This window comes from Brassica rapa, chromosome A09, assembly GCF_000309985.2.
Source record: "Brassica rapa cultivar Chiifu-401-42 chromosome A09, CAAS_Brap_v3.01, whole genome shotgun sequence".
NCBI classification, from domain to species: Eukaryota; Viridiplantae; Streptophyta; class Magnoliopsida; order Brassicales; family Brassicaceae; genus Brassica; species Brassica rapa.
Window position 1 is genome coordinate 29,605,642 of NC_024803.2, and position 26,576 is coordinate 29,632,217.

Sequence of the window (26,576 nt, forward strand, 5' to 3'; positions counted from 1 at the left end):
TTTGAATAGAGTTTTGTAGAATAATTGTAAACTGCTATGAAATAATTTTAGTAGGTTAGTATCGTTTCGGTTTTTTTTAATAGTTTATTTAATAAATTGCAGAAAAAAAGAAAAAAAAACATACAAGTCCAAAGGCTTAAGTTTGTTATGGGCTTAACCCAGTAAAAAACTCTTAAGGAAACCCATATTGGAGGAACTAAAACTCAGTAGCATTGTCAAGGTCCATAGTGGAAGTTGTAACGGTGGAGAAGACATATTGCTTCCTTGTTTCCTCCGCAAGCAGTTATGATCGGAGAAACCAGAGTTGAGTCATCGCCGATGACGCCCTGGGATTTGCATGTCGGAAACTCTGAAGACGGTTACGAATCTGCTTATCAATAAGTGAGATTAAAGCTTCAGGCTGTTTGAAGATCTGTTGATGGAGTCTTGCGTTTCGCTCAGACCAAAGCCAGTAGATCGTGGCTTGTGTTGCTAGCAGTATGAGGCGGAGAGTGTCGCGATTCGTACGGAGTGCCTGGAGTTGTAGGACAGTGTCTTCCCAAGAGGGGAGTGCTTGAAGATCACAATGCTCCGTGATCTTTCTCCAAACAGTTTCGCTATAGCGGCACTCAAAGAATAGGTGATTCATGCTCTCATGATCAGTATTGCAAAGTAAGCATAAAGGATCAACATTTAAAACCCATCTGTTTAACATGACTTTTGTAGGACATCGATCGAGTAGGACCAGCCAAGTCATGAAGTTATGTCTCTGGATTCCATATGAGAACCAGACGATCTTTGCCCAGGGTACTTGTTGGCACTGACCTTTTAAGTATGTGTATATCTCGCTTGTGTTATATCTCTTCCTCAACCTTCCATCTATCGACCATTCATACTGATCTTCCATGTCTGAAAACACCACCGTTGTTAAGTGTACGTGGAGCGCCAACTGATTCTCAGTTCTCGCCGGAGGGAGACGCCATCGTCCACCAATGAAGAGTGATGCCACTGTTGCTGTCTTCGGGATTCCTAGACGAGTAGAGTTAGCATTCAAGAAAGTATAGAGGTTCCCAAATGGTGACCAGTTGTCAAACCAGAAGCGGGTGCTTTCACCATTACCAATCTGTTGTTTAAGCAACAGGTAAATGAAATCCCTTGCCTTTAACATCTTATTTATCAACCATGAGTAGTTCACACTTGGATTTATAGTCCAGTAGTTTGAGATGTCTCCTCTTAAGATTACCTCTTTAAACCAGCAGACCCATACAGATTTTGGTCGAAAGAAAAGCATCCAAATCAGCTTCAGTATACACGCGAGGTTCCAACTATGACGGTCTTTAACACCCAGTCCTCCCTGATCTTTAGTAAGTGTTACTGTCTCCCAACTTACTCTAGCTGTATGGTGACCCTCAATGGTCCCTTTCCATAGAAAATTCCACACAGAGAGTTGATTCTATTTATGCAGGACTTGGACAAGATAAAAGTGGAACATCCAAAGGTAAAGACTCTTGCTATCACCGTTTTTGTCAGTAGTAGCCGTCCAGCGAAATAAAGAGCTTTAGCCGACTAAGTAGAGAGACACTGCTTTGTCTGCTGTATTAGAGGCTCACAGTTCTGGAGGTTCAGTTTCTTTGTACACAAAGGGACCTCAAGATAACGCATGGGGAGGCTTCCACACGGCATACCAATTGAGGCTTGTATTACTGCAATTTCTTTATCTGTATGTCCCGATTCAAAGAAACTTGATTTATGTAGGCTTACCGCTAGCCCTGATCTCATTTTAAACTCATGCAGCATCTGGAGGACTCTCTGAACAGATTCCATAAACCCATCAATGAATATCAATAGGTCATCTGCGAAAGAGAGATGAGCCAACCGCGTTTTATGGCATTGATGGTGATAAGATAAGTGTCTTGTCCTTGCTTATGTATCCAACATCATAGACAAGTAGTTCATTGCGATGACAAACAAGTACAGAGACAGAGGGTCTCATTGCCTTAGTCCTCTATTGCCTTTGAAGAAACAACTTACCATTCCATTATAACCCACCATAAATGTTGTTGTGCAGATACAAGCTTTGAGCAGGCGAGTAAAGGGAGCAGGAACGTCTAAGTTTTCCAAAGCTGCGAAAAGGAACTCCCATGATAGAGTATCAAAGGCCTTTGCAATGTCAACCTTGATGGTAATCTTCTTTGTCCCCTTTTTTTTTATGATAGTCGTTAACAAGTTCACTCGCGAGTACTGTGTTCTCTCTACAAGCAGTCTTCCTTCCACAAATGATGTCTGGTTTGGCAAGATGAGTTGATGTAGTATAGGTTTCAAACGTCTCACCAGTAACCTAGAGATGACTTTATAGAGTGTATTCAAACAGGAGATAGGACTATAGTCTGATATACGAGATGCACCAGTGAATTTAGGAACCAACAACAAGATCGTTGAGTTTGTGGTTTTTGGCAGGAAACCTGAATCGAAGAACTCTTGGATCGAGGAGATACATTCGTTCCCCAACAGTGACCAAGTAGCTTTGAGAAAACTGATGTTAGGAGTTTTCAAGGCTCCTAAAACAAATGTTGTAATATAAGTGAATGTCGAACCAATTCTAAGGGATTTCAAAGCACTGAGAATGCAAGACTTACTTAATCTAAGTGCAACCGATGATTTAGAAGATTTCTAAACTAGTGATTAATGCTAATGCAGTTGCAGAACAATAAAAGCGATAAATGAAGTAACTTTCTTTACTAAGGGAAAAGAGAACTCATGGGCATAGGTATTAGACCTTGGGTGATCAATTTTCGAACTAAGGATGGCAAACAATCAATCAAACTATCAACCTTAAGCTTAGACACAATTCTAAACAAGCTCTATGTCTAGATGAATGTTCATTTACTAACACATTTCAAATATCAAATGTCTTTGGTTGAATAATATGAAAGCAATCATTACTAACAAGTCTAATGGCTATCTTAGCACCTCTAACAACAAATGTCTTTGGCAAAGTATGCTAAAAGCTTAGAAGAGTTGTCTCAGGCATTTCATCAAACACCTTTTGGGTGGGAAATGCCTAAAGATCAACTTTTGAGAGGCCAACTCAGAAGATGCATTATGAATACTCTACTAGCAAGGATTAAGAATGATCTATACTAAAACATCCTAGCTCTAACCTAATCACCCTTAATCTCCCTAACCCATGAATTCAAAAGGTGATTACTCACTAATCTCCATGATTCCTCTTAAACCCATATTGGATTTCAGATTAATCATGTAGAGAAATACAGATAATAAATTAGAAATCAACAGGATAACATATGATCAAATCAATCAAAGAGATGAACTTTTCAAGAGGTTTTTGGTGGTTTTCTCCAAGATAAAGATAATCTGCCTCCTTGGCTTACAAAAGGTACTTAAACTTAGGTTTAGAAAGTGTAAAACATCAAGATAAATGACCAAAAGGTTCCTGGAAAATCATAAGTTTCGACTGAGTAAATGACGCGCAGAGACTTCGTGGTGTCGCTCCGGGAAGTCGCTCTGGCTTGGGAGCGACCTCAGGTGGTCGCTCTGGAAAGTCGCTCCAGGCCTATTTTTGTGCCTCCAAAGTGATGAAAAGGCGAGTGACGTAGGTGGGTCGCTCTGGAGGTCGCTCTGGGTTGGGAGATACCTTATGGTGTTGCTCTGGAAGGTCAGTCTGCGATGCTCGACAAGGATGGATATGCCTCTAGTAAATTTATCATAACTCCTTCATTACATCTCCACATGACTTGAAACCACTTCCACTAGAAAGCTAACTCAATTTGCTGTGTTTCCAAAAATTCTTAGCAACAGAAGATTTCTATAAGGTCTCCATCCATGCTCATCTTTCACCCCCTTTTAGATCACAATGCTCCCAAACATCTCAAATCACTCCATGGCACACTCCAACACCTAATAAGGACAATGAATGCAATATGGACTCTAAAGATTCCTAATTCTTAATCTATATGATCAAAATGTACAAGAATTAATTGCTAAAATCATGTAACTATACAAGATATCATAAACTAGAATTAAGCCCGTCAGGTCCTGGCGCTTTGTTTGGGTTGAGGGAGAACATAAGTTTAGTGATTTCTACATTTGTAGGCATCAAGAAAATAATGTTCCTTTGTTGATGGCTACATCTGAACGGTGTTAGACTCCTGAACCAATCAGACGGGGTACAACAAACCAACGGTAGGTGATCAAGGCCAAGTACGGCCTTGAAATGGGCAATGGCGTGAGCACACATCTCTAACGGATCAGTAATGATAGCACCAAATAGTAGAAGGAACGAGTGGATGGCAATGAAGTTAGCTCTCACTTGACAGACACGATGGAAGTAGGTTGTATTCAAATCGCCTTCCCTAAGCCACATTATCCTATACTTTTTCTGGAAGAAGCATTCCTCTATTTGCCTCAAGAATTGCCATTTCAGGTTCAGTTCATGTTCTTCAGCAAACGTTTGAGGAGTTGGATCAGTTAGAGCGTGTACCTGCACAAGTTGTAATAAACAGTAAGATTCATTAACTCTCTGTTGAATATTTGAGTAATTTTCTTTATTAAGAGACTTGAGAGTCTTTTTATATTTTTCAGCTTCCAACACAGAGACGCAAGGTTGGCAGACACATTTCCGACGAGCAACCAAGCATTTGTAACAACCTCTAGGAAGCTCGGATGTTTGGTTAGGTAGTTTAGGAAACAGAAGGGTTGGGTACCGGCTCTGGGAAGTTGGAAAGTGATATTACGTGTATACGCACACCAAATAACCTAATGTGCACACTACCACAATCGAATGGTATGTCGATGTAGCACTTTAGGATCGAATCCACAGAGACCAATTGTTACACTTTATTTCTATATGATCAATATTAAGCTAAAACAATATGGGGGTTTTAAGATTGAGGTATTATAACAGAAAATAAAAGACTAGTTAAAAAGTTTTCAGATGATTAAAAGAGCTAGGTTCAGGGTGATTCATTGGGATACTTAGGATCATGAGCTACACAACTATACAGGAAAACAATACGAGCCAATCTAGAACTTGAACAACAAGAATAGATAAACCCACTGTCGTGGTGTCTACCAATTTATCAAGCAATCCTAATGCCTAAACTGTCTTTTGGATCAGAGAATGATGACAAGCATTAAGTTCAGATTCAATTGGTTCACGATTCGCCTTAACATCAGCTTTCGTTGGCTAAGGACAAATCGCCTATCTATGCTATTTCCAGTAACCTAAAACACTTTTGATGAATAGATTAAACTTGTGATAAGATGTTAAATGGCCAGTTTAACATAAGCAATAAGCATAACAATATACAGAGATATCAAAGAATAGCAATCCTATTTGTGTCTAGCTCATTGATCCATGATCCTTAACACCCTAAACCTAACAAGCGACTACTCAGACATGGACAAAGAAATCACAGAGAAAAAGACTGAATAAAACATCATGCAATTCAATAGAATAAGAATAGGGTTCAGGATAATCTTCTCTATGACGAGAGAGATGGAGCCTTCTCCCTTTACAATAAGCAAATCCTCAAATTCTAAAGTCTCCAATGGTTTCTTTTGTCTAGAATAGCGTAGAATGATAAAAAGAAGCAGAAAATATGATATATCAAAGCCACATGCGGCTGGGAGAGAAAATAGGGATAATTATGGCAAATCCCGTAATGATTGTAGTTTCCTTAAAAATCTCTGCCACGGGAACAGTCACTCGGGTTGCTCCGCTTGGTTGTTCCGCTTGGTCGGAGCAGTCGTCAGACTGTTCTGCGTGAAAAACTCCAAATTGTACTCTTTTCCTCCAGCTGGTCCATCGGCCATCCAATGCAACTCCAGACCTGTAATGACTCGGAAAGGACTAGGAAGACTCGATAAAGACTTGAAAACCAATTGAAAAGCATATATAAAAGATGTATAAAACACCATATATCAGAAAGCAAGGTCAATAAGGCAAGGTGCATGATCTGAAGGGACCGAGGGAAGAAAGGTAGCAGTAGCATTAGGAAAACTGGTGAGGCAGTCACTGTTGATCAAGCATCTATCAAGATTCTTAGCAGTTGGGGTGTCATCGCCTTTATTTGTCCATGTGTGAATAGGTCCATAGAACCGAAGATCAAATACACCCAACTGAAGCAGGCTATCACGTAATTGGAACATTTGTGAAGCGTGTCTACTATGACAGAAGGAGGAATGCTCATGACAGTGAAAGATCTGATTAAAGTCACCACCTATCATCCAAGGTCTTGAGTCTAGAGCATGGGCAGAGTGAAGATTCAAGAGCTCAACCCAAAGGCCAGTTCTTTCATCACTAAGATTAGATGCATAGATGAGGCTGAGTAGGTGATAGGAGTACAATTAGGTAACTCGAGTTCACAAGTAATCATTTGCCTTGACTGAGAGATCACTTTAACTTTAGCAGGGCCTTCCCATATAAGCACGATCCCGTCTTCATCAGATAGATGATTAGAGATGTAGTGCCAATCCTTGCATAGGGTAGACATCAAACGAGGTAGAGATAATTATTTAATATGTGTTTCCAAAAGGGCACCAAAATAGGTATATGGCTATAGAGCCAATCCAAAAATATCCAAAGTTTGTACACGTCATTAAGATCACGAAGGTTCCAAAAAAAAAAGAGTTACTCATCAGGAAGAAAAGAGGGGGGGGGGGGGGGGGGGTGGGGGTGGGGGGGGGATCTCTAGAAGACTGGAGAGGGTCATCAACAATTAGTAGAGGCAAAAAAAGTTTTTTTTTTGTGGAGGGTCAATGAAAGGAGAGTTAGCTAGGTAGTTCAAAGTACCAATCTCAGGGAAAGGCGAGATATGGGGAGGTTTGGAAGATTGATAGTGAATTTTTGGACGAACAGGGGATAAAAACGTAGGGGATGAACAGGTTCTTTTAAGTGAAGGCTTTTGTGGTTTGTCAGAAGGAATTTCAGTGGAGATAGGGATAGTTTTTTTTGAGATGGAGTTAAGGCAAACTGATGAGATTTAGAAGCAGAAGGACTAAAAGGTAATGAGACGGAATGGGAACATGGTGGGGGAGTAGTGACAGGAGGAGTAGTAATAGGTGGAACCGACTTCTTGACCACATACTGTTTGCTTTTTACAGTATTTACTTGAGTTTTGTTTGCATTGACTGGACCTTTTTTTTGTTGTTTCTCCAGGATCAGTCACCACATGAGGAGGGTCTTTTGGTGGTGCGTATAGCAAGCAATTTCGGATCACATGGCCAAGCTCATGACAATGTGAGCAAATGGGAGGCAGCCATGGATATTCCACTTGAACCTCAACGACCTCACCGCTTTGTCTCTCAAACTCAACAACGGTTTGGTTAGGTCCACTTCGACCTTAACATGGGACAAGGTAAGACTGACTAGATTAAGAGTAAAGTCATCCGTTTCCTTAGGATCTCCAATTAGCCCAGAAACCAAACTTAGTCCTTATTGGTATCGTAGGTCAAGGGATACACCTGTGAGATGAGCCTAGATCTTGATGGAGCTGAGAGGAGGAGTTGCGGAAGAGTGCACAGAAGACCATTAAGCGGTATGAAACATCGAATCTCCCACGTACCAAATATTTTTATCCAAAATTTTATGTCTTAGAAAGTCACTAGGAATTCTAACTAGGATCGAACGCTGCAGGGGGTTGTTATGGATCTCAAGCCTCATACCTTTACCCCACATGTGACTGAGAACGCTTTGGATTTGTTTAAATAGCGGAGGTCTGCCATTAAATAACAGATAATGAAGTCTTTGTGTAACTCAGCGCCCTTGAGGAAGACAAAGTCAGGAATGAGTGTACGGGAACGACCAGTATCAGACACCATAGCTGGGGCTAGCCTATGAAGTGATTTATCACCTCTCTCACACGAAGTTTTTCTGCGAGAGTGGGAGTGGCTGCTGAGGGAGGAGGAGGGTGATGGATGGGGGAGGATTAGTTTGTGGCAGTAAGGGAAGGGTAGGAGAAGGGTTAGTGGTGAGAGCATGATTTTTAGAGGCTTGGTTTGAAATCAAAGGAGAGTTGTGATTTAGATGAATGGTTTTTAAACTGTTGGAACTGGTTTCTATAGGAGATGGGACACGATGTTCCTGAAGAGGGGAAGAGCTAGAAGTTAGAAAAGGGTTTAGTGGATTAGGGTTTCCTGTAGAAGGAACAGTAAGTAAAGATTTAAGTTCAGCTAAGGAACCAAACTGAGTTGTAGTTGTAGAAATGGGTACAGCTGTAAACAGTCTAAAGCTTGAGTCATAACAGTGTCAGCTAAAGGGGAAATAAGATGAGATCTGCGGATTTCAGAACGAGAAGGAGGAGGACAAGAGGCTAGGGGTGGGAAGAGGTGAGGGGAAAGAGGGGAGAAAGGGTCTGGGGTCAGGAGGTAACGGTGGAGGGAGAAGAGAATCTCCGGAGGTTGAAGACGATGGTTGCACGGCAGAAGCACATGCAGGAAGAGCCCAGTGATTCTGCATCGGTAAACGTGTCAAGAAGAGTCTGACTTTTTTGATTAATGTCCCCACGTAACGTTTCGTTTTCTTATTTTCTTTTCATCAATAGAAGAAGATACAACAATTTAAACAGTTATGAATAATTGCCTAAGCTATTATACATAATTTCTGAAACACAAAAATATGTGTCATATACTGAGAAATATACAGCGGAAACGAGCTAGATGGCTCTCTATTGTAAGGGTCGTCTTATACGCTAATCGATTTGATTTAGGTTTAAAAGTCTTATAAAACATTATAGTATAAATATCTAAATCATAAAATTGAATAAAGTAAAATTAGTTAGTCTATTTAAATTATCTTTTTAGATTTTTGATATCATTTTAAATATTTTATAAAATAATATTAAAACTAATTATTAAAGGGCAAATAAGTTTTTTTGCCCAAGGGCCCTACATGGTAATGAGCCGTCCCTGATATGTTATTCTCCAACTTCATATTTGATTTTTCTTTGATGTGATTTGTATGCAGCATTTATGGCTGACATTTCTTGGTACAAACCATCTCTTGAAACCAATTGTTTAAATGTGATTCTGAAAGTTCAACGTATTGGTACCGACACTTCCGTACCATGGTCTTTCTAGTAGTTCATGACTCTGTGATTTCCTCGAGATTATCTTACAAAAATTGGGTTCAATAAGATCTTTAAATTTCTTGATCTCAGTGAATAGAATCACGTCAATTGCAATTGAAGATCTCAGTGCGCCTATGTATGTAGATATATCTTCTTCGTTCTTATTATGCTTTGTCATGTGGTATCTCATATCTTCATCTTCTAGATATACATTCACAATATTTTCTCTTCAAAAACTTCCCAAATCAGTCGATCCCTCGTATTCGGTGGAGAAAGGAAGAACAAACAGTATAAAATCCATTGTAAAGCCAACATACACATGATACAATTGAGTCATCGAGCCGGTCACAGTGAGAGCGGCAAAGCCGATGCTCATGGACCTTCTTCGTGAAACATGTTTTATGAGACACCATTTCTTAGTTATAGTCACGTCTATAGCAGAATTAATTTTGTACACCTTAAAATGCACTGCGGATTTCTACGTTGCTCATTTATTAGTTCACGAGGGTAAAAAGCAAGAATCGGGAAAAGCAAAAAGAAACACCAAACCGATTTAACTAAACCGAACCAAAACCATATCAGACTTCCAAATTAGAAACAAAGAAAAATCAAAATTTGTGGTTCAACTTTTCTGAATAAACTATGACAGTGGTTAAACCAAACCGGAAAACAAATATAGTGTAACAACTTCTTTTTTCTAAATACTACCAATATCAAACCGAACCATAAGCAATCCAAAAAGAGTTTTTAGGCTATGTCATATCTGGTGTTCAAAAAAAAAAGAAAGGCTATGTGATATCTATAAGTTTACTTCATTTCATTGTATTCTTTTATTTCCTGCAATCTGATCATTACAAAACCTCTTCTTTTTTTTGTTATGCCTCTACTTTACTTTGGTACTAGGTGATTCTTCCGTATTCATGCACGAGAATAAAATTTTAAAAATAAATAAATTATAGTAGTGAAAAATATTTGGTTTTGTATGTTTATAGGTTTTAAGTAATTTTGTAATTTGTTTGTAAGATAAAAATTGTATTAAGTATCTTTATGTTCTCATCTTAATCAGATATGTGATTTGACATATAATGTTTTGTATTAATTTAACTATTCATTACGGTATGTTGATTTGCATCTATTATTTTAAATTGATGATGATTTTTTTTGTTTCCATCAGGTTAAAATTGGTTTATTAGTAGGTAGTTCAGTTTATCTTCTTATATTTGTAAATATATTTTATAAAATTTTGTATAATTTGATATATGTTGTTTTGAAAATTTAAAAATAATAAATATTAAATCAGATATGCATTAATAAACATAATTTGTAATATTTTGAAAATTATTAAACATATATAAATTTATATATAATAGATAATTCATAATAATTGGTTGATTTAATTGTTCATATTTTGATTGGTTTTGCTATTTATATTTTGGTATTGGGTTATATCATAATTTTTTTGTTATAATTAGACTAAAATAAGAATAATATTGTTAATTATACTTTGTTTAGTTTTTACTTTGGTTGATAAATATATATATATATACATATGTATATATATAGAGATATATGTGATTTTATAAATATATTTCAATAAACTATATGTCTATATTTATAAATTTATAGATATTTCTTTTTGTTTATCATTTTTGGAAAAATAAAATGAAAAATAATATAATTTACATTTTGTAAATATTTAATTGTATTTTTTATGTGCTATTGTAAAAGGGAAATTTAAGCTAAAATTTAAGCTATAAATTTAGTTAGTGAAAAAACTAAAATTTAGTTAAAAATTTTATTCAAATTTTATCAAGAAAAAAGGAAATAAAAATAGTTGTTATTAACATAAATTATATAGAATACTTTTAGCTGTTATAATAGCTTTTAAATGTAAAAGTTTGATATATTTTTATATTAAAGTTATTATTTTTATTAAATCACATACTTTAAATATAAAAATTGATATATATTTATATTTAATTAATATATTGCCTTTTATATTAAATTCCTTTTTGATTTGTATAAATTTAAATTCGTTTTTATTAAGTTTATAAAAGCTATATGTTTATATGAAATATATTGTCTTTTCAGAATAAGGTGATTTGGAAACAAATATTAACAAAGAAAAGGTTAAATAAAAATGTTAATAATGTCATTATAATAATTAATTTAATTCATTAAAGTTATCATTGTAATTAATCATTTTAAGAATCAATATGAAAGCTACACATAGAAAACTAACTTTTTAAATAATATTATAGAGATATTTATAGTGTAATTTGATATTTAAGTATTATTGTGCACTTATGTGCATTTACAGTCTTTATTAGTGGTTAAAATCTGATCACATCTTTTTCACACTCTGACCGTCAAGAACAATAAAGATGATAGGATACAGAGTAAAACCGTTTTCCTAAGTTTTCTAGTCTTCAAAACACGTTTTTTTTTTTTGCAAACTTGAAAAGTTACTCCATTGTAACGCCGATCGACCAATCTATCGGGCGATCGACCGATCGTTGTCAAACATGATCGATCAAATCCCAAATAAGGATCGACCGATCCTCGTTACTTTCTAGCACATCTCTACTTAATGATCCATTTTGTCCCAAATTCTTGTCCAAATGCATTATTTCCTAACAAGTTAACATGTAATATAACTGAAAAGTGAAAACAATAGAACTTTTCAAGAAGACTAAAATACCTTTAAATCAATCATTATTTATTCAAAACTGAGTTTAAAAGTGTTAAAATCACAACACGTCATTTTCCAAAAGCAATTCTTAACAAGTAGTTTCAAGTCTCTTTCAACTTTTCAAATCAGATCAATTGGCTTAGCTTCAAAACATTGGAACCCCACAAAAAAACATCAAACTCATGAAGAGTCTTGGTCTTCGGTTTAAAGGAAGAAAATGGAAATTGGAAATACGTACCAGTAATCATCACTAAACCACAAGTGTCATGTCTTTGCACAATAAAATTCACCCAACACCAACCTAACTTCCCTACAACTATCAATCTATCATCACATATTATATAACACATGTTGCACAAAAAAAAAAATTAACACACAAAGAGAGAGAGATAAAACCGATTTGTTATGGAGAACAAGAAGAAGGCCAATCATGGAGATGGCTGGCATGATTGTGTCCTTCCTGTACATAGCCAAGTAGTGAAGATCAAGAAAGAGTTTGAGAAGATTCATCAGCCGCAGATGCTGAGGGTGCTTCGCTATATCACAGGTCCACAGCGTTCCCGTTCTCCTCTCGGGTTAGGGCAGAGAGACCGCAGACCTATCACCGTTGGAAAATTGATAACAAAGAAAGAGCAATGGAGATAGGTTACTATCTGTGTATTTTAGGCTCTCTTTTGTCTTTCAATGTAAATATCTTTAGTTAATGTCATGAGTCTCCTATGTCAACAAATCTTTTCCTTCTCTGGGATAAACCACAACTAATTCATAGAGAAGGGCTCAGATAAGCTTAAACAGAGGTTTTGAAACAAGCAAAAAGACTAGATAACTTATCATTATCACGAAGCATTAGGTGTCTCCTGAGCTGATAGTAACTTAACCCTTCTTCTGAGGTCTTCGATGACACCAGAGAACACTGATTTTTTCTGGATTCGGTACTTGATAATCAGTTCTGCTGTGTCTGAAACACCCTGTTTCAGTATAGCCTCGTGATCTTCCAGTTGACTCAATACAACGTTTGCAAGCACACAAAAAACCATTACAGTTTGGAAAGTGGCAATCTCGTTGGCAATTCCAAGAGGGGCAACGGAGGATAAAGATTTGAGCGCTTCTAAGTCATGCTTCTCTACTTCCACCAGTTCACCGGAAAGCAGTATTCTTATGGCTGCCAATAGTCGTCCATCTACTGTCTCTTGACCTCCTAAGGTTACCTAAAGATGAAAAGAATTAGAGAAATGGTTCAGTTTCTCTCCTTTGATTCTTATTCTATGGGAATAAAGACTGTTTCAGCTATCAAGTTAGAGAGATGAAGGTACCTTGAGGTTTGGCATTTTGCCAGCTAGATTCAATTGGGAAAGCAACTGATGTTGCCATGGAGCTGGTGAAGAGAATTTTCCGGAAGCAAAACCAACCGCCAAGCTTGCAGCGTCCAAGAGCCCTTCATCGTAGTTAAGCTCAATGGTGTCGTATGGGTTTGATTCAACCACAAATCCATAGTCCAACAGGCAACCATAATTGAGTAGCAACTGATCGTTTTCTTTAACTTGAGTCTCTGCAACAACCTGATTCACAAAGAAAGAGTGAGATAAATAAAATAAGAACACTTAAAAGAAACAGAGAACCTAAGACACAGAACCTTAACAAGAGTGTTTGAGTCAGAACCATCGTCCTGGTCCTGAATGATCTTGACATTGGGCGAGAAGCTGTGGTTGCACATATCTATTAAAGGAAGCATCATGGGAACATGATCAGAAGACCCACCTTGAACCACCTTTCTATTACCATGTAAACGAAACGCTCTAGTCGAAACAGCCGACAAGGCCCAACGAAGGTCCGATGCATTCACATCTTGACCTCTAAAAGGGTGATCACTAGCCTGAACACCTTCGAGAGTCTCTCTAACCTCTTCCTCGAAATGAAGAAGAAAACGGCATCTTTCATCAAACTGCTCCCAAAGAACAACAACCATCAACAAACTGAAAGGGCAGAGAATGAGACTGACTCAGTCATCCCGATAAGGTCTTATCTAACCTAACCTGGTATTGAAAAGGTTTAAGCGGCAAGTTCTCGATGTCTTCTGGGTGAAAGAATATGGGAACGGTGTAAGTCACAGGAAGATTGCTAATGTAAGGCCACCAGAAAGAATCAGCATTGGCTCTTTCTTGCAATAGTCTCAGTCCCAGTTTCATTGCCCACAACTCCTCTGCCAAATCAACATGATTCTATGAGCTAAGGACAGTATCACAGTTAAACTTCACATAATTGGGCCTGAGAAGCGTTAGAAGAAATCAAGCCCAAGTCCTTAAACTAGTTTAACTCGATCTTATCACTAAGCTTCATATTCAAGATGACTGAATAATCAAATTTGATTACTCTCTAAACTCACCTATTAATCAAAACTATCTCTATTATTAAAAGAGAAGTACCAATATAAATTACCCCTTAGTTTTCAAAGTTATTTACATTTGAATGCCACTAAAATAATAAATTTACCTATCTTTTAGTATTCTTGTCTTTTATAGTTTAACTAATGCATTTTCCTAAAATAAAGTATAACAAATTATGTTTATTTATTTAAAAAATGTTTCCTATAATCTAGGTAAACAATAAATTATACTTAATCAATGTCAAAAATATAACAAGATTTTATTATTACGGGGGTGATTATTTTTATTTTGGTATATTAATGACGTCTAAAAAACATAAAAGTGTTATAAAAATACATAATATAAACCACAAAATTTTAAATAAGATATTAAATTATTTAATCGTATAAATCAAATATAAAAATAGATAACCATTTTATTTTACATTAAAATTTTGATCCATAAAAAATACATTTGCACGAACACACGAGTTATATTTTAAAAATATGGTTGTAACAGTTGACGGATCAAAAAAATAAAATAAAATTATTCATTATAAATTCTAAAATGATTGTGTTTAGAAATATATTAAATAATTATTTAGTATATATATATATAAAAAATTTAAAAACATATATTACCATTTATATAAGATAAATATTTTTTTTTGCAAACCAAAAATGAATATCCGCGCGGGTGCGCGGATCAAGCTCTAGTTTAAGCTAAAGAACATTGAACAAGAGCGAGAGATATTTAACTCTTACCGGGAACTCGACGGGATAAAGCGGCAAGGAGAGGAGACGGTGGAGCATCATCTGATTCGAAGCGTAAGGGAACGTGAGGAGGGAGAGTGATTAGGTCTGTGCCTTGAGGGATTTGTTCGGTGGAGATGAGACCGAAGCCAAATGGAGTATCCTGAGACAGCTTCACGGCGTGGTGAACGAAGCCGCCTTCTCTCTCGATCCAACGGACGAGATCCGGCGGATGATGAGACAAACGGGGTGGACGCTGAGACGCGCATATTAAGCCACGAATGTTAGCTTTTAGAAACGTTATAGCTGCTTTTAATGTGGCCATGGCTAGTTCCAGTGTTATGAAGAAAGTGTTAACACTTTAATCAATGTACGTGGAGAAACAGCGAAGATTATGATAAAAGAACAACTTGGCTTACCAAAGAAGCCAAAATCTTTGGCTTCATTGAGAATCTAAAACATCTGATATTTAGTCTAGTGCTTTTAATTGCGCCTACCTACTGGATACTGTTAATGTTGGCACGATTTGCTTGCTGTTTTAATTTTGTCAGACCTTGTTAGATGAAAAACTTCTTTATCCATATATTATTTAATAAAACAGATTTGATAATTGTTAAGCATTTCTATTTTATGTAGTTTTAGAAATTAAAATTACACCTTACCGAAATTTCCCCTAATGTTTTAAAAAGTTTGATGTCCAGAAATTCAAAACTAATCATTTTCATGAAGGGTTTTCAAAAGCTTACCAACCGGTCCGACCAGTTTAGCTATGAATCATCTATGTAACCGAGTATGGTTTAAGTTAAAACCTAGATATGACTTAAACCGCTAAAACCGATCGCCACAAATATCACATTCATAGTACTACTTTTCATATTTACACTAATCACTTTTATCCGCAGTTTTACTCTTCAAGAGTAAAAGACACTTATACTCCTAGAATTAACTAATCTAGACTTAGGGTTTAAAGTTGAGGGTGAGATATGGTTTTTGGAATGTGAAATTTAAGATCTAATAAATATATAAAAAAATACTTTAAAAATAGGGCAATTGTCAATAATAGCACTTTTTTGAGTTTTTGTCTCAAAAATAGCACTAGAAGGAGAAAGTCACAAAAATGACATTCATTAAAGGGTAACATATCTTTAATACCCTTGGTTTAAAATTAAATAAACAAACAGAAATAAATAAAAATAAAAATAAAAAAATGAATTTTTTTTATAGTTTCAGTTTATATGTTTTCAGATTCGAAATTTTTTATAAATTTCTTTTTGAAATTCTTTTTTTGAAATTTTTTTTTATTTTTTTTTCAAATTTTCTTTTTATAATTCAAAAATACTTTTTGAAACTGTTTTTTAAATTTTTATTTTAAAATTTTTAGTATTTATTTTTTATTTTATAAAATTTTAAACCCTAATTCCAAAACCTCACCCTCCTTAACTCTAAACCTTAAAGTTTGGATTAATTAACCCAAGAGGTATAAGTGTATATTTACTTCTTTAATGAAACCTATTTTTGTGACTTTGAGCCTTGAGTGCTAGTTTGAGAACAAAAGCTTGGTTTGATGTTATCCTAGTCTTTTTCTCTAAAAAATATTAAAAAATTTAAAAAAATAGTTTCAAACATAATTTTTGATTTTCAAAAAGAAATATTGAAAAAACAAATTATAAAAAAGTTTGAATTTGAAAAAGTATAATTCGAAAATATTATTTTAAAATTTTAAAAAATAGTTTCAAACATAATTTTTGATTTTTTTTTATTTTTTCTATTTCTTATTTATTTAAATAATGATTTATTGTATATATAGAGAACAATGGTATAAGAGTCTTGGGTATTTTTGAAAATGTTTTTTTAGTAGTGGTAAAGATGAAAAGTGGTACCATAAAAGTGGTAAGCATAAAATTTCCCAAAAGAAAAGATTGAAACAATGATGGAATAAACTTTAGGAAGAAAAAAATAACTAGGAAATACTACAAAGCAAAAACAAGGCACATTACAAAAAAAAATTAGGAAGAAAAAAAACAATGATGGAATAATAAACAATGGATGAAGAAAACGAGGAAGACGAACATAGTTAGGGTTGGGTATTTTATCCGTTTTTTTTTTTTTTTTTTGACGTCAAAAGACCATTCTATTACTCAAACTTGAGGTGGTCTGGATAACCAAACCGGAATAAAACAACCAACAAAATGTAACTCCCTATGAAAAGATCTAGCAGTCTTAGCCAAAAAATCAGCAGTCCGATTGTGCGTCCGTGGAACGTGGGAGATTTTGAATGCTGGGAAGCATATCTGTAGCGTCTCTATCCTTTCCAATTCTGTCGAAAAGCTTGGCCACGCCTGAGGGTCCTTTACCATTGCAATTAGTTCCTTACAGTCTGTCCCAAAGCTTTGGCAGGTCGAATATTGTAGCATATTCTCCATCGCCCACCGCAGTGCTTCTACTTCCGAGTGTAAGGCTGATTCGCGTGGGGGAAGGTTCCTTGTTCCCATAAGTTGCGTGTTCCCAGAACTATCCATCCATGCCCATCCGCTTCCACTAAAGTTAGCAGAAGATGTCCAAGATCCATCTAACAAGCAAATATTTCTCAAGCGTACGACTTGGAGTTCCTCATTTATATTATCGTGTGCCACAGGTTGTACCACTTCATTAGCATCAAACCAAGCTTGACATTCCCTCTCTGCATGTCTAACTAGATCCAATGGATCTCTATCTATTCCCCTGAAGAGCTTTTCATTCCTAGCTTTCCAAATGTACCATATTATCCAGGGATATGGGTCCCTATCTTGCTCTGGCCTAATGATACTATTCTTTCTCCAGAATAGATAATCCATATTTGCGTAGACGCTCGAAACCGGAAAAATATTTGGACCTGTCGGAGTAGATGATAGAGACCACACTTGAAGAGCTGGCGGGCATTCAAAAATTGCATGTGTAACGGTCTCCTCCACTTCTCTACATCTTGGGCAATAATTATCGCACCTCATATTACGTCTAACTAAGTTCCTCGTTACTGCCACATGACCAGTTAACAACTGCCATATAAGATGACATATCTTCGTAGGAGCCTTCAATTTCCACGCAAAGGCTTGGAGCTTTGTAATACTTGGCTCTAAAACATCCTTTTCCTCCGCTACCTTTAATAGATTCTGAGCCACCCAATATCCAGATTTGACCGTGTATTGGCCATTTCTTGTAAAGTCCCAGCAGAAAGTATCACGACGATGAGTTGAACTTATTGCCAAACTCCTTATGAGTGGTATATCCTCAGGATGAACATAATTCTCCAATAGTCCCACATCCCATTCCTTTGATTCCTGATCAATAAGATCGCTTACTCTCATATTAGGATGCATCACAGGCGCTATGGAGACAGCTGGCCTCGCGGGGGTCGATGGGATCCATGGATCCTCCCATACCTTAACTTCATAGCCTGAATGAATCTTCTGTCTAATGCCCAATAATAGCAATTTTCTTGCAGCAGAAATGCTAGTCCACACATAGGATGGGCTGGTCACAGCGTTTGCTCTCAAGGGAGAGCTCAATCTATAATATCTTCCCCGTAAAACTCGAGGGACAAGAGAATCAGGAAACTGTACTAGTCTCCATAGTTGTTTAGCCAGAAGTGCCAGATTGAACTCATGGATCATTCGGAAGCCAATTCCACCCTCTTCTCTTGGTAGACACACTTTTTCCCATTTTGCCCAGTGTATACCTCTCTTTGGTGGATTCGAGCTCCACCAGAATTGGGCGATGGCACTGGCTAAATTTTCGCATATCTCCAATGGGAGCAGGAAAGTCGACATGACGTATGTCGGGAGAGCAAGCAGGATGGATTTAATCAACACTTCCTTCCCACCTTTTGAGAGCCATCTACCTGTCCATCCATTCACTCTATGCACCAGCTTATCTTTCCGGAATGCAAAAAGTTTGCATTTAGATCCGCTTATGTCTTCGGGGATGCCCAAGTATGTACCCATTCCACCTTCATTCTGTATCCCAAGTGCATCTTTGATCTCTTGTCTAGTGGTTGCATTAATCCGCTTACCGAAGAGTAAGGACGATTTATGAAAGTTGATACATTGACCAGATGCTTTGCCATATCTTCTGACTACTTTCATTACTTCTTCACATTCACGGGGCTCCGCCTTACAGAAGAAAAGGCTATCATCAGCAAAGAGAAGGTGGGATACCGACGGACACGTGCGTGTAACACGCATCCCTGTTATCTTCCCTTGTATCTCTGCATGATTAAGAAGGCTAGCGAGCGCTTCCGTGCATAGAATAAAAATGAAAGGAGACAAAGGATCTCCTTGGCGTAATCCTCTACCTGGAGTAATATTCCCTCTTGGCTCTCCATTCATGAGAACTTTATATTTCACCGATGTAATGCATCGCATGACCCAGCTGATCCAAGTCTCTGAGAATCCCATCTTTCGTAGGACAGCTTCAATAAAGGACCACTCCATCCTATCATATGCTTTGCTCATGTCTGTCTTGATGGCCATCCTTTTATTCCGTCCACTTGGTTTTGTTCGCAATGCATGGAACATTTCCTGAGCGATCATAACATTATCTGAAATCTGTCTCCCAGCAACAAAGGCTGACTGGGTTTCCGATATCAAGCCTGGTAGTACTTTTTTTAACCTCTGGCATAAGACCTTAGAGATTATCTTATAGCTGACATTGCACAGACTAATGGGCCTAAACTGAGCCATTGCATTCGGCTTGGTTACCTTCGGGATGAGACATATATTTGTATCATTCAGTCCACTCGCCATTACCCCCTCAAACAGGAATTTATTAACCATAAGAGTTAAATCCTCTTTTACTATATCCCAGAATTTCTGGTAAAAAATCGCAGTCATCCCATCTGGTCTTGGGGCCTTCTCTGGATGCATGGCAAAAAGCGCTAATTTGACTTCCCATTCAGAGACCGGGGCTGTAAGGTTGGCATTCATATCACCAGTGATCGTTGTTGGAACTTGAGCTAACGCCTCCTCAATTTCCTCTGGATTCGATGATTCAAAAATTTGCCTAAAATAACTAGTAGCTATGGCTACTAATCCTTCTTCATCCTCAACAATATTTCCATTCTCATCTAGGAGCTGTATGATCTTATTCCTTGCTCTTCTTTGCTTCGTCAAGGCATGGAAAATTTTTGTATTTCTATCTCCTTCTCTCAACCAAAACACCCGACTCTTCTGCTTCCAGAATATCTCTTCTGCTTCCAGAACATCTCTTCTGCTTTAAGGGCATCTGAGAGTTCTTTTAGGGCTGCTGCAATTTCCTCAGTTGTGGCATTATCATCTGCATACAATCCTTTCACCTTTTCTTTAAGCTCCTCCACTAATTTTGCCGAATTGACATTATTTTGCCTTCGCCATTCACTCAAGGCTCTCCTACAGCTGGAAATATGTTCCATGATAGACGCATTGGGAGGAAGATCAGGAGATTTCCATCCCTCAAGGATAACTTGCCTTAGCTCTTCATTATCCAACCATTTTTAAACTTTTTGGATCTTCTCGTTGGCTTTATGAGTATATCTGCAAGAATCGGACGATGATCCGATCCCCATAGCCTCATGTACTTTACAGCCGAGTGGGGAAACTTCTCATGCCAGTCTGCATTTCCTACAGCTCTGTCTAAACGACATCGGACTGTTGATCCTCCTGCCCTCTACCCCACCCAAGAAAGCATATCACCTGTGAAAGGAAATTCTAGCATACCACAATCATTAAGCATCTGCTTAAAAGGAAGAAAAGAACTATCAGGACATTGTCTTCCTCCTGCTTTCTCATCATGACATGTTATTTCATTAAAATCTCCTATCATGAACCAAGGTCCATTTCTTGTTGTTGAGAAACGCGTAAAACGTTCCCAAACTTGATCTCTTCTTTCTAATACATGGTCTCCATAAACAAACGTCATATAGACTTTTATTCCATCAATGACTGCCTCAATGTCAATCATACGATTATTTGAAAATAAAACATTAACTTGAAATTCATCCATAAAAAATAAAACTAAACCTCCGCTGAGTCCAAGTGGCTCAACAGTAAACAAATGATCAAATCCTAAGTCGGTCTGAATGTTTTGCAACAGCAGCCTTTTATTCTTCGTCTCAGAAAGGAACACAAGTCTTGGGCGATGCTTCTGACACATCTCCGTAAGGCGTCGAACTGTGAGGTCGTTCCCAATCCCTCGACAGTTCCAACTGAGTGTCTTCATGGATGATGTCTGGAGGTGTTTTTGGACCCCTCCAAACCAGAATCGTTGCGTGAACTGTCCCTATGGATCTTCTTATGTCCCGAACGATGAGTTTCTGAGCGTAGTACGTCGCGAGAAGATGATCTACGCAGCTTCGGAGATCCCCGACGGAGGAACTCTGCTTTCTTTTTCGGAAGGCCGAGAGGGATGCCTGCCCTGCTTCCAATTTTGCGTGAGGACGAAGCTCTAGGCTTCCCTTCCGTAGTCTCCACTCCCTCCGCACCAACTGCTGGCGCGTCCTTTGTGGCTTCAGTATCCATATCCATAAGTTCATCCCCCAGCAAGTCATCATCATTATCCACAACCATCAAAGAATTCTCGCGATCCACATCCTCCATATTACTTGTGCCAATGATCTCCATGTCATTTAAAGCCCCTATTATCTGAGCGTCATCAAGCTGTTCTTTCTCCTTAGGAGAGAAAGACAATAATCGAACTGTTTCTCTGTCTCTTCTAGTAACATTTTCATCACGGCCCTGTCGAAACGGAGTTACTATTGCACTTGCGATCTTTTTTCTGCTACTGCGATCCTCCATGCTTATATCAGCTGACCTTTGAGGAGTCGGGCTGTCAGTTTGCCTTAAGTTCATTCCATGAGCATAAGGCTCACAGTTTATCATTTCCATGCCCAGACGTTTCTCCATTTTCTCCTTAGCCTTCCATGTCTGAGCTTGTTGTTTCTGATAAGGTGCGTACCTATTGTTGCGACGTGAGAAACTCGAGCTGTATCTGTTCTCTTTTCCTCCTTGCTTTCTCGAAAAGCTTTCATTGTAAACCTCAGACCGATGATAACCAGCCCTAGCATCACTCATGAAGCCACTGTCATGCCTATGTTTCCTCTGAGGCGAGATACTTCGACGGCTCCCCTTACCGTAACGATCAGATCGCGAATAGGTCTCATATCTGTCATATGGTTTCTGGTCTCGCAGCAACGGCTCTCGAGATGTTGTGACAGTAGGGAGCTGAACCCTTTCAAAGACACCAGGTCGCTCAACACGATCTTTTCCAACTGGAAACTTCATCGGACAATAAGCCACTTCATGAGTCAACATTCCACAAGATGAGCAATGCTTAAAAAGCTTATCGTAATGAATTTGAATCGAGACCTCCTCTCCTCCAGGTGATGCTATCTTCCGTGTGAATGTAAGCGGTTTCCTAGTGTCAACGTCAATTAGCATGCGGCTTGCCGAGAGTTCGATAGTGTCAATATGGCCAAGCCGACCACCAATGTTCCGTAGATTTTTGATTGTCCATAAATGTAATGGAATGCCTGTAATCTCGATCCATAAGCAGATGATCCAAGGGTAATCGTCGTGAACAACCGGTTCCCAACGAACAAGCACGAACATACAGAAATTATAGTGAAACGGCCCTTGACGAAGGACCGACTGAAGATCATCTTCATTCGTAAAGTTTAAAAGAAACTTCCCACTTCCAAGGTCATTAGCTGCGATCCTATCTTGCATCTTCCACTGCGCTGGCATGGTTTGGATCAGCTTAACCACGGATTGTTTCTTAGGATTTAAGATCTTCCCGATCAATGACATACGATAATCCTTGATGGTAGGAGAATCATCTTCATCCGTTAGTTGGATAGGTTCGTCGTCATTATCGTAACAGATATGTTTCCCTTTAATATCAGCCATATGAGCTGAAAGTTGTCGATTCATCATTTGATTTGGTGCGAGACTCGTTGCCGTAAGGCACACGCGAGATCAAAAGATGATACCGAGATCGAAATATATCGGGATCGAAAGATGAGAGCGAGGGGTTGATCAGAACGAAGGTTATGATCAAACTACGGTGAGACTCTCTTCAGGAAAGGATGATATCGAGATCCAAATATATCAATACCGAAAGATGAGAACGAACGGTTGATCAGAGCGAAGGCTATGATCAAACTACGGTGAGACTCTCTTCAGTGAAAGGATGTCCGAGAGGTAATCCGTTGTCAAAGAACAACAGATCTGGTGATGGATCAAATCCCTAAGAGGATCTGATCAAGCCGCCATTGGAGTCGCCCTTGGAGTCGCCAGAGAGAAAACCCTAGTTACCTTTGCTCCTTACAACATAATATTAACATACTTTTCCATTTTATCCGTTTAATTTGATTCGATTTGTTATTTGTATTGATTTGATCCAAAAATTTCGGATATCCGTAAACTTCTGAAGCAAAGCAAATATTACAAACCGGTATCCGTTAAAATCGAAGCAAATCACAAATATCAAAGTTTTGGGAAGTGAATATCTGCTCCTATCTGGTAATATATAAATACATGTATATCTTGATTATATTTAAAGTTTTAAATGTATAAGCTTATATAATTATTACTCTAACATATGATTTGACCAATTCTATTTGCTTTATTATAAAAATATTACATAAAAAAAGAAAAAAATTTATGACAGTTATAACTTTTTTAAGTTTTGTGTTATTGTAATTGTTAAATAAGTTTAAAATTTACAAAATATGTAATTTAACTATTTATTTTAATTTTTATTATATACATCATGCAAAAATAAATATTTAAAAAACAATTTTGTATCGAAAATTTAAGAATAATTGTATTAATCAAAACATATGAAATATCCGTAAGTATTCGTAAATATTTTTCGAAACAAAGCAAATCGAAAAATTAAATATTCGTAACATAAAAAACAAATCATAAATACCTTAAAAAATTCGGGTATCTGATCTGTGCCCAGGACTAAACATAGTTACATAACATCACTCGGCCGTGAAACTCTACCTCCAACCATGACATTCTCGCGCCTAGATCCCATCGTCAAATAATAAAAAAAGAGATGGAAATAGGTTATTCTCTGCGTAATTAGGCTTTATCTTTTGTCCTTCAATGTAGATATCTTTAGTTAATATCATGAGTCTCTTGTTTAAGTTAATACCATGTATCAACACATCCTTTGCATTCCCTTCTAATCTTTGAACCAACTAGTTCATAGAAAACGCTCGATTGCTATATGTTTTCAAAAGTGAACAATCTTAAACAAATTATTTTTTTGGAAACTGAGGTTTCGGAACTTACAAGATGATGCTTATCATCATTACGAAGCACTTGGTGTCTCCTGAGCTGATAGTAACTTAACCCTTCTTGTGAGGTCTTTCATGACATCTATGATCATTGATTTCTTCTGGATTCGGTACTTGATACTCAGTTCTGCTGTGTCTGAAACACCTTGTTTCAGTATAGCCTCGTCTTCCATTATCTTTGTCGGAAAGTGGCTCAATGCAATCACACAAAGAGCGATTACAGTTCGGAAAGTGGCAATCTCGTTGGCAACTCCAAGAGGGGCTGTGGAGGATAAAGATTTGAGCGTCTCTAAGTCATGCTTCTCTACTTCCACCAGTTCACCGGAAAGTAGTATTCTTATAGCTGCCAATAGTCTTCCCTCTACTGTCTCTTGACCTCCTATGGTTACCTATCAGAATAAGAGAGATGGTTAAGTTTTCTCCTTTGATTTTTCATCTAGGGACTGTTTTAGCTATTGAGTCGAAAGAAAACGATTTGAATACCTTGAGGTCTTGCAATTTCCCGGCTAGATTCAATTGGGAAAGCAACTGATGTTGCCATGGAGCTGGAGAAGAGAATTTTGGGGAAGCAACACCAGCCGCCATGCTTGCAGCGTCCAAGAGCCCTTCATCGTATTTAAGCTCAATGGTGTCGAACGGGTTTGATTCAACCACAAAACCATAGTCCAAAAGGAAAAAATCGTTGCTAAGGCAACCATAATTGAGTAGCAACTGATCGTTTTCTTTAACTTGAGTCTCTGCAACAACCTGATTCACAAAGAAAGAGTGAGATAAATAAAATATAAAACACTTAAAAAAAACAGAGATCTAAGACATAGAACCTTAACAAGGGTGTTTGAGTCAGAACCGTCCTGTTCTTGAATGATCTTGACATTGGGCGAGAAGCTGTGGTTGCACATATCTATCAAAGGAAGCATCATGGGAACATGATCAGAAGACCCACCTTGAACCTTTCTATTACCATGCAAACGAAACGCTATAGTCGAAACAGCCGACATGGTCCACCCGAGTGCGGATGCATTCACATCTTGGCCGCTAAAAGGATGATCACTAGCCTTAACATCTTCAAGAGTCTGTCTAATCTCTCGCTCAAAATCAAGGAGAAAACGGCATCTTTTATTAACCTGCCCCCAAAGAACACAACAAATCTTCCATCACCTAACCGAAACAGCAAAAAATGAGACTCACTCATCTCGATTAAGGTCACTCAATAAAATCCGCAAGAAGCAGTAAGCGCGACATGGTCCGCAATGGCATACTACGAGTTGTGCACATATCAAGTCAATAATTCACATCTTGAACACCTCTTCCTATCATCGGCTACATGAAGAACACATGATCAAACATCCAACACCGTTTCTTTTCCGCTAGCACACAGTCACAAAGGTCGGAACACGCCCATGCCGGTAAACAATTCTCTACAATATATTTACGCGTATCAATATATTTGCATCCGATAAAATAGATTATCGCATTACTATCGCATCCTTTTAAGTCATCAAAGTCATACTGATTTATTATTTCGCATCAAAACTCTATAAATAAACTTATACAACCGCAAATATTTGTACACTCTTCTTGCACTATCAGTAGATCAAACCACTATAGAGATTTAATTTTCAGCCTCAAGAGGTTCGAAATCTCATCTTCAACTTTAAACTCTTACCGATTTTTACCATGCGGTCTCAAGCGACCCAAGCTCTCATCGACCTGAACCATCTTCCGTATCAAAAACGACATTGATAAACCAGCGTCCTTAAGCCACCACTGGCCCGCGAGTTAGATTCCTGATCAGTTTCCATCTCGCAAAACATCTCGAGGACGAGAGATATAATTCGCTCCCTATGTGTAGCCAATCATTTTGCATTGACTTAATGATTCGTTGGGACTATTTATATTTCCAACACCTTTACACAAACACCAAAATATCTACATAAATCAGAATCAACGTAAAATAAACTACAAAATTCACGTCGAAAGCTAATAAACAAAAAACAAACTCCATTAAAATATTCATCCATTATACCACGAGAGATCTAGGGAATTCTTCATACATCTCAAAATCAGCAACTCTATTGACAAACTCGACCCATATTTAATTTGTGAAACCCCGAGCTCGATCCAAACCTCGTCTTTGGCGCGACATTTACAACAAGCGACCTAAAACTCTTGTTTCAACCCGCAAACATAAACGATACTGATCACTAAATGATCAAACAAACTTCAAACAATTTGATACAATGCATCCGGTGGCTTGGATAGAGTGTATATTTCGGTCACGACAAACAAGACAAGATTGATGCAATTTCTTTTGTATTATCCCGCTACCAAAAGGCAAATGACTTTGTGAACTGTCTAGAGGAAAAACGACTTGGAATCATG

The 26,576-nt window shown here is 37.6% G+C and overlaps 4 protein-coding genes and 1 long non-coding RNA gene across 6 annotated transcripts in view; 2 read left to right on the forward strand and 3 right to left on the reverse strand.

Moving 5' to 3' along the window:
• The first annotated feature begins 3,034 nt into the window (after positions 1-3,034).
• Positions 3,035-5,323, forward strand: LOC117128302. Its single transcript, XR_004451571.1, has 3 exons — positions 3,035-4,327; positions 4,424-4,501; positions 4,582-5,323. It is a non-coding gene; the product is annotated as an uncharacterized LOC117128302 (long non-coding RNA).
• A 5,360-nt stretch (positions 5,324-10,683) lies between these two features.
• LOC103839083 lies at positions 10,684-12,490 on the forward strand. Its single transcript, XM_033280404.1, has one exon. The coding sequence runs from the start codon at positions 12,166-12,168 to the stop codon at positions 12,403-12,405; it is 240 nt and encodes a 79-aa protein (XP_033136295.1). The 5' UTR covers positions 10,684-12,165; the 3' UTR covers positions 12,406-12,490.
• On the reverse strand, positions 12,481-15,888 carry LOC103839082 (actin-histidine N-methyltransferase). Its single transcript, XM_009115575.3, has 5 exons — positions 14,888-15,888; positions 13,794-13,960; positions 13,394-13,702; positions 13,074-13,319; positions 12,481-12,968 (listed from the first exon to the last, which is right to left on the reverse strand). The coding sequence occupies exons 1-5, from the start codon at positions 15,198-15,200 to the stop codon at positions 12,597-12,599; spliced, it is 1,407 nt and encodes a 468-aa protein (XP_009113823.1). The 5' UTR covers positions 15,201-15,888; the 3' UTR covers positions 12,481-12,596.
• Positions 15,889-16,960: 1,072 nt separating this feature from the next.
• On the reverse strand, positions 16,961-21,079 carry LOC117127969. The gene has a single exon (XM_033279123.1). It carries the CDS (start codon positions 19,834-19,836, stop codon positions 17,014-17,016), a length of 2,823 nt encoding a protein of 940 aa, XP_033135014.1. The 5' UTR covers positions 19,837-21,079; the 3' UTR covers positions 16,961-17,013.
• Positions 21,080-24,051: 2,972 nt separating this feature from the next.
• The window catches only part of LOC103839084 (actin-histidine N-methyltransferase), a 28,405-nt gene continuing 25,880 nt past the window's right edge, over positions 24,052-26,576 (reverse strand). The window contains exons 3-5 of one of the 2 annotated variants that reach the window (XM_009115579.3): positions 25,016-25,318; positions 24,678-24,941; positions 24,052-24,583 (exon numbers count right to left, since the gene is read on the reverse strand). In XM_009115579.3, coding sequence (XP_009113827.2) covers positions 24,209-24,583; positions 24,678-24,941; positions 25,016-25,318 — 942 coding nt within the window. In that variant the 3' untranslated portion in view covers positions 24,052-24,208. The remainder of the gene's footprint in view (positions 24,584-24,677; positions 24,942-25,015; positions 25,319-26,576) is intronic. The other variant, XM_033279124.1, reaches the window with a different exon arrangement.